The following is an 8,518-nucleotide window of genomic DNA, read 5'->3' on the forward strand; positions in this document are numbered from 1 at the left end:
GCATTCCAGTGAGAAAACATGCAAATGCCAACGATGTTCCCCACCTAAGTGGAACAGGGGCATAATTAATGTTGGTAATTGCGCACCTGTGTTTACACTGCAATGACTTACCCAAATGCCTGCTGTGAAAGGGGCCTATTATTTCCTGTAACTATGCAACAGCAGGTTGTGTTCCCTTATGCAATTGTCACCCATTTGCTAGACAAGAAGAACATGACAAAGGACTAAGACGGGCAGTGGTGCTTTTTTAAAAAGAAAAACTTGTGCAGGAAACCAGCGGCAACAAAAGTCTTCTGAAGGTCCATGTCTCCAGGAATTAATCCCACTTGATTTTGTTTACAACCAATTGAGACAAAAAGGACTCTGATTTGCAGCAGCTGCTGGCATACAGTGAAAAAAATCTCCTTTTTGATGGTATGTTGGTTGGAAACCATTTTTTTTGGATCCGGCCTTTTTGCTTTGCAAAAGATTTTGAAAGAAATAAAAATAATCCCGACCCATTAACACTCCTGACTGATGTGCACTGCCGCCGTCATGGCAACTGTTTGATCCAAACCCTGGATTCAATAAACATGACTAGGCATCCTCTAACTGAATGGTACTTTTTTTTTAAAGGTTGTGTCTAACAGCACTTCATCTTTCTCCCCATCAAGCCTACTTTAACTCCCCAAATGCTGGTAAAAGCTTTCACAAGGAGGACCTCCTGCTCTCTCTCCGCCTTGGCCAACGCGAAGGGAGGGCTTTTCTACTGCCACAGGGAGATCAAAAGAAGAACCAACGTGGTTCCACGAGGGAGGATTATGTGTGTTTGAGATTAAGCTGCCCTGTGGACGGTACCACACTGCTCACCCTCGCGGCATTGATACCCTTTCACCCCCCCACTCGCTGGCTGATTTGTCACGAACAGCGATTACCTCTTGCTATGCAGCGTTACTGCTGGTGGCCTCACTTGATGTCGCCGGTGTTACTGCTAATAAAAACAACCTGTGGTTCTAGTAAAAAAAAAAAAGAGCCGTGTTGTCTTTGCTCTGAGGGGGGGGAAAAGGCTGCTTCCCTGACCCTGTACCCATTAATAATGTATCAGCCAATGTGAGAGGTGATCTATTACATGGTCAACATTACCAGGGATTTTTTTAATTCTTTTTTTTTTCTTCCACTGATGGGGATGCATGTTATCTAATGATGTGGCGGTGGGAACCGGTGTGCTTCACTCTTTACGGGGCTGTGCTGCTCTGGCACGAAGCGCCTCTTAATTCTGTTTGGTCTCGTTTTGACTTTTTTCCGTGCTTCACTCTTTACGGGGCTGTGCTGCTCTGGCACGAAGCGCCTCTTAATTCTGTTTGGTCTCGTTTTGACTTTTTTCCAGCCAAGAACCTACAAGCGCCAAAACACGGCACCGGGGCAGAAGGACTGAGGTCGGCCTCTGAAATTTGTTTTATTTTGACATGCTCCAATAATGATTCCGGCTGTGGTCGGCCCACGGGTCACTGGTTCCCAATCGGCGGTGTGTCATTTTCTTCCTTTTTCTACTCCGTTCTCCCGGTGCCTTCCAGCACTTGGCACTTTGCAGTCCTGCAAGGCTGACCAAAGAAGTCCCAATACTATGTTAAATATTCATATTTTTGTATTATATTCAACTGTATTAATCTTGAATAGAATTTTCACCAAGTCCGTATCGCCGCCTCAGCAGAGCGGTGGAGACGGACACGCCGGTGCAAAAAATACCGTGAGAACACTGGCCAGCTCCCCTTAGCGCCACGACAAAAAGGTTTATATTGGAAAATAACGGATCATAAAGAGACAAATCGTTCTAAAGAATGAAGAAAGTTGTGTGTGGTTATTTTTCTATTTTGGTTGGATCATCAAGATTATTCTTATTATATTCATGTTTGGACATTTGCATGGATAGAAGGTACATTATACCCATGATGGTGGCAGTGAACGCAGGGCTCGGTGGTGGCATTTCTCTTATGAGTAACTGCATCTTCTGCCAAGCGATTAAGTTAGCTGACTAATGCATGATACGTTTTTAAAAATGCAATAGTTTGATATTTCATAAAGAAGCCTTTTCTCTCTGTGATGGTGTTATGCAATTTGAATTTAATATCTATTTGTCATAATAGGACAGAGATGGAAGAGTATTGGCTTTCATAAGAAATGCTCTGTTTATTAAAGACTAATGCAGGCATAAATCATGTACTGTAGTTAAAGGTGCTAGCAGCAGAATATGTGAAATATATGGATGGGATACTGAGGGGGGAAAAGTTAATTGGAAATCCTGCTGTTACAAAAACCTTGTGGCATTGAAGAACATCGTAATATGTATACTGTATGAATGCATTTCATTATATATCGACTCGCATGGTTTATGTGTATAGTGTGAAGGCTACTTTTCTCGTTTGATTGGTCCGTATACAATGGTCTTTGATGAGGATATATTCATCCAACCATTCGATTCCTCTTTATTTCCACCAATGCCCGTCTCCCAGACATTTACCTAAAATGGTGGACAGTGTTGATACTGCAGAGCCTCTGTGGTCCTATATTTGTTCTGTTTTTTGTGCTTGCTAATAAAGTGCAGACAATCTCCTCAGCTCACAGAGGTCGAGGGGTCCGACCTCCTCGTGAGTGTTGGGAAACTCTGCTCCAGCAGGGCATCCTCCTCAGAAAGCCAGAAGGAAAAAGGAGCGCGACGAGGGATGAGCAGTGGAGGATGAAGGCGTTTCACACTACACGAGCCCATGGAGCATTGCAGGCCAACACGGCGGCTAACAGCAAAGTAACACGCGGCAAAAAAAGAAAAAAAACGGCTCAAAATCCAAACAGGAAACTGAAGTGCAATTTATACTTCTCTTTACTGTTTTATTTTAAAAGCACAATAAAACATGTAGTTGTAGACACACCTGATTGTACGCCTAAAATAAAACTATGGATAGTTTGGAGCTCCAAGGGCAACTTAAAAATGACATTTTTGAGTTAGTCAGCAGACGGGTGGAGTGTTGTTCTGGGCTACGGAAATGTCATAAAAACTTAGTGTCCTCAAGGATTACTGGCCTCAGATACAATTAATCTTTTACTGCAAGAAAAGCTCTTTGACCACATTTTCTGTATGTCCTCACTCTAATAAAGAAATTAATATATATATATATAATAATCTCACAACATCCCTGAAATCAGCATTGATTATCTGCTGCCACCTGCTGTCTTCAGACTTTACTACAGCAGTGAACCAATTTGAAAATGGTTGCGTTTGAGGGTTTATCCTGGTGAGATTTCGTTATTTAACATTAGAGATATAAACTGTGTGTATATGGATATTATCTTGTTTTATTACCTTTCATCCATCTGCCGTTGAGATTAGTTTGGAACTGCAGCAGTCAAAATAAAATACCTTTTTGGTAATATTTAGGAATTAGGTTTTTGGGAGTTCCGAGGGCCTCGTCTGCATGTGTTCAGGTTTAAGCAATCCGAGTTGTATCCAAAAAATAAAAAAGCCTCCTTTCCAAATGCCCAAACCTCCAACAATCTCATATACACTATCAACATTTTATAATGCCGCTTTAATTTATATTAACAACTTCCTAATTAAAATGATTTGCTGTTATCAACAGGCTTAATCCTAGCAGGTGTGTGTGTGTATGTATATGTATATGTATATATATATATATATATATCCCTGTATCAGATTTGTTCAAACTCTTGAATTCAAAGTGGGAGATATGGTTAATTAAAACATACAAAGATGTGGTGGAAAGGATTTGTAGGATACGTAGGCCGTACTTACTCAACCTGATAAACTGGCGTGGCCCCCACTTTGCATTTCCGGGCTCAAAAAGGCGAGGCCACTGCTCACACAGGTATTTCGCTCTGTGTGAGACACTGCAGGTAAGGTGCATTTTCTTTTGCTTTTCTTTCGACTTCCCCGGGGCTTCACACACACACAAGCTTCTGGATTTTAATGTTTAGAGTAAGTTAAGGCCACGAGCAGGCTCTCAGATCCACAGGTAGGCGTAGTCCCTGCTGAGAGGCAACTCTTCAAATGAGGCGTAGACAGGCTCTTGTATCAATAACACACATCATAGAAAACACATCCAGTGTAAACCAGGAAATGACGGCTTGTGCACCAGTGGCTTGAGCTGGTGCTTAGTGGGGGGGAAAGTTGAGGCAGACAAAAGCAGAATCCGAGGCAGACCGGTTTTTCTTTGCGGGACTCGTCTGACAAAGAGCTTTTTCTGAAGACTTAAGGTAGGAATACATTTAAGTTTATTTAAATGCAGGCTAGTGCGGACTATGTGTATGGTGTAAGGTGATATTACAACCGAAAGTGTAGGCTGAAACTGACTGCTTTTTCCTGCTGAGGGCTTCTGCTGAGTAATTGTTTTTGAAAGATTGTAAATAATACGTTGTTAATACATGAAGCGTTAAACATATGTACCTCTTTAAACGAAAATTAAAAAGTAGCTCAAACAAGGAAGTAGTCACGCTCAAGTAGACCCAGCTGGAGCTTCCACCTTCAAGATAAAGTTGAGGAACCTTAAACAACATTTTAAAAATGACCAATAATGTTAAGTCGACGTCAACAACGACTGCGTAATACAATCAACGATCGACGTAAATTGCAATTGTTGTAATGTTTCCAGTTTGTGTGAAAACGTTGTTCAGATGTGTAGCGATGTCTTCTTACTTTGAAAAACCTGTACCGGAAGTTACCCCCCTACCTTGCCGTGGGCGGAAGACGCGGATGCTGTTCGCATCGCGCAGCTAGCGGCGGCCGGTGGCTGCCGAGTACCTCACCGATTTGTTTTTTTATTTTTGTTGACCGGGTTGTTGTTGTTGTTGTTGTTGTTTCCCTCCCTTCTCCGCCACCATGAACAGGATCCAGCTGAAGCGCTCCGGTATCTTGAGAATGGCTCTAGCAGGCTCGGAGACAATGGACCAGGACGAAGTCAACGGCGAGACCTTCCTGTTCCGCGCCGTCCGGATCGGCGCCGTGGTCACGCTCTACTGGTTCGTCTCCATCACGATGGTGTTCCTCAACAACTACCTGCTGGACAACCGGGACCTGGACGCGCCGCTGCTGGTCACCTTCTACCAGTGCCTGGTGACGGTCGGGCTGTGCTGGCTCCTGCAGCTGCTCGCCCGGCTGTGCCCGGGATTCATCGACTTCCCCTCGGTCAAGTTCGACCCGAAGACGTCGCGGGAGGTGCTGCCGCTGTCCGTCGTGTTCATCTGCATGATCACCTTCAACAACCTGTGCCTGAAGCTCGTCGGCGTGGCCTTCTACACGGTCGGGCGCTCGCTCAGCACCGTGTTCAACGTGCTGCTGTCCTACGTCATCCTGAAGCAGACCACGTCGCTGCGGGCCGTGCTGTGCTGCGCCGTCATACTGGGTGCGGTCACGTGTTTGCTCCGGGCGCGTATTCTTGGCCGAGAAACTTCTTTCCTGCGCAGAAACCACGTGTCGTGTTCCTCGCCCACCCCCACCTGTGCACCAAAAAAACAAACAAACCATGGGTGACGTGGAGTGATTGATAAACGCCTCAGGTGTGGACTGCAGTCACGTGACTTCACTTGAGACCTTCCACCAAGGAAGGGTCAGGTGTTTATTCAAAGTGCACGAGGGTCTCAATCACCTTAACAATATTGATTTCCCCCAGCAAGCAGCTGGATGCACTCCACCTGGCAGAGGTAACTTTAAGATAAATTCATGTGTAAACGCTCAAAAGCGCACAACTTGATTGGGACCTAAGACGAGGTTCTGCGCCTTTAAAAAAAAATTAAAAATCCTGGCTGAAAACACGTGGAGTAAAATTGGTTAAAAGGTACATCTATTCGTATGTTTTCATCGTGACGTGTGACCTCATGGTCCTGCTCGTTTCCCCCCACTCCTCCCAGGTGGATTCTGGCTCGGTGTGGACCAGGAAGGCCTGACGGGCAACCTCTCCTGGACCGGCGTCTTTTTCGGCGTGTTGGCCAGCGCGTGCGTCTCCCTGAACGCCATCTACACGAAGAAGGTGATGCCCGCGGTGGACGGAAACATCTGGAAACTGTCCTACTACAACAACGTCAACGCCTGCGTCCTCTTCCTCCCGCTGGTGGTCGTGTCCGGCGACCTGGGCCGCCTTGTGGCCTTCCCCGGCGTCGCCGACCCCCGGTTCTGGGGCATGATGACGCTCGGCGGCGTGTTTGGCTTCGCCATCGGCTACGTCACGGGCCTGCAGATCAAGTTCACCAGCCCGCTGACGCACAACGTGTCGGGCACGGCCAAGGCGTGCGCACAGACCGTCATCGCGGTGGTGTTCAACGCCTCCAGCAAGAGCCTGCTGTGGTGGACGAGCAACATGATGGTGCTCTGCGGCTCCTCGGCCTACACCTGGGTCAAAAGTCTGGAAATGAAGAAGGCCCCCCACAGGGAGCCCGAGGACTCCGCTAAGGAGAAGCTGCTGCCGAGGGAGAAGGGCGACGCTGAAGTGTAGCAGAAGGAGAGGAAGGAGGGGGGGGGGGGGCAATAAATGCAAGAAGTGGGACGCGATGATTTTGGGTTTTTTATTTCGAGCTTGAAGGAATTTGTATGTGTTTATATAATATATATATATAGTTTTATTTATTTAAAGCTATTCACGCGCATCTGGGGCCTTTTTACAGTTGTGTTGACCTATAAATGTCTTCTACCCAAAGTGTGGGGAAAATGTTTTTATTCAAATTAAGGTTATATTTTTAAATGTACATAAAAAATAACTTTTTACACCTGTTTTAATTACGATTGTATTAGCAGGGTTTGAGCGGGGTATTTTTTTTTTTTTGTGCCTCTGGCAACGACTACTGTCTCGAACGTTAACAAAGCCATCCTGAAGTAGGGTAACCTAGGTAACGTGATCCAGGTCATCATCACCTCGTCTCAATGGGACTGACGTAGAAAAGCTTTTTTTTTTTTTTTCTTCTTCTTTTCTTTCCTGCAGAGTTTACCGCTGCATTGGTGAACGTGGACGTGATTTGCTGCAGCAGGTCGCGTTGCTTCTCCCCTGCTGGCAATTTGAATTATTTAAACCGGGCGAGGTGTGTGGAAATATATTTACATTTTAAACGTACATTTTAAACATTACTTCCTGCCGGTCCCTCTGACATTTACATGTCATGTATGTTCCACTTTGGCGGTGTGTACCGTGCACGTACCTCTACCAGCGTGGAAATACCAACTCTTTAAACGTCTTTTCAAACAGGGGAGCCCTCTTTTTTTTTATTTTTTAAAGAGAACATTAAAGGATTGATTTAATTCAACCAAGTTCTTATTCATAAGGGACCTTGGGGTTTAACAATTAAACTATTAGTTGTGTCAATATTTTTTGATGAAATGTATTAAAATAGAAAAAATATGTCAAATTGCTAACAAAAACTACATTTAATTAATTAAACAACCTTGTTCAGTAAACATCGTTATTTGTCGACATCATGATTAAAGATGTGTTTAATCTCTAATGTCCATTGAGCAGATACATTTGTTTCTCACCGTGACAACAACCTCATTACACACATTTACTGGACAGAATGCAAAAGCTTCAGCCTTGTGGAAAGGCTTTTTAATGGCTTGTTTAGGACAAAGATTGGATTCAGTGAGATGCAAGAGCAGCCACATTTCCACATAATTCACATTCGATAATTGGCCATTTTCGAGAGAACCTCGAATGTAGATCGGCCATCAACATTTTTATGCGCCTGTTTGGAAGGGGTCGTGCTCTCGTTTCTCTTCATTTTCAGCTGATGTCTGCAGACCTTAAGCTGCGTCCACCCTCGTGACACTTGCTCCTTCCTGGGGGGCCTCGTGCCCTCCCCCCCCCCCTGTTGTCCCATGCTTGTTTTTTTCCCCGTCAACGCCCGGATGGAGGTGAGGAAGGTCAGTGGATGTTGGAGCACAAAGACTCCGAGCAACAGGGCGGCTAAAAATAGCCGACGAGATGGTGATGTGCAATTACATTTATCCCCCCCCCCCCCCCCCCCCCCAAAAAAAAAAAAAACCTCTGGTCCCTGATGTCAAGGACTGGTCTTAACAGTGAACGCGGCCTTTGCGACTCACTATAACCCGTGTGATGGTCGTCATGTGGAACACGCCTCGTCTCTCTCTCCCTCGGTGTCTGGTTGGCTCGGGTCCGACGTGACACGGGGGGGGGGGGGTGGGGGGGGGCAAAGTCTCCGCTGGTGATTGGCGGTTCAAAGGCGTCGGGTTTCATCAGTGCTCCTGTCGTGTGTCTCTTTGCGTGTCGGGCCTCAGCGCGGCCGCTCCAAACGTTGTAATGTCACTTTGTTGATGTCAAGAGTTTAATCAGCAGCGGGCCACGTTCCCACGTCACGTCACTGCGGCGTGCTGATGCATTGAGAGTTGCACATGTCAAAAGCATCTTTTATGCATAGATTTTTTTTTTCTCCATGTCTCGTTATTAAAGTGGATCTTAAACCAGCATTAATTTGTTTGTTTTTTTGGCCACTTGAGGGCAACAGCATTAGTGAATGTGATTTAAAATGT

The 8,518-nt window shown here is 45.4% G+C and overlaps 1 protein-coding gene across 3 annotated transcripts; it reads left to right on the forward strand.

Annotated features, from left to right (window-relative positions):
- The first annotated feature begins 3,658 nt into the window (after window positions 1-3,658).
- slc35c1 (solute carrier family 35 member C1) lies at window positions 3,659-6,937 on the forward strand. Of its 3 annotated transcripts, none has more exons than XM_037454806.2 (3): window positions 3,659-3,885; window positions 4,876-5,390; window positions 5,896-6,937. In XM_037454806.2, exons 2-3 carry the CDS (start codon window positions 4,907-4,909, stop codon window positions 6,474-6,476), a joined length of 1,065 nt encoding a protein of 354 aa, XP_037310703.1. In that variant the 5' UTR covers window positions 3,659-3,885; window positions 4,876-4,906; the 3' UTR covers window positions 6,477-6,937. The 3 variants fall into 3 exon arrangements, with proteins under 3 accessions (XP_037310703.1, XP_037310694.1, XP_037310685.1); XM_037454797.2 differs by lacking the exon at window positions 3,659-3,885 and adding an exon at window positions 3,897-4,245; XM_037454788.2 differs by lacking the exon at window positions 3,659-3,885 and having other exon boundaries at window positions 4,253-5,390.
- The last annotated feature ends 1,581 nt before the right edge of the window (window positions 6,938-8,518 follow it).

Source organism: Pungitius pungitius, chromosome 4, assembly GCF_949316345.1.
Source record: "Pungitius pungitius chromosome 4, fPunPun2.1, whole genome shotgun sequence".
NCBI lineage: Eukaryota > Metazoa > Chordata > Actinopteri > Perciformes > Gasterosteidae > Pungitius > Pungitius pungitius.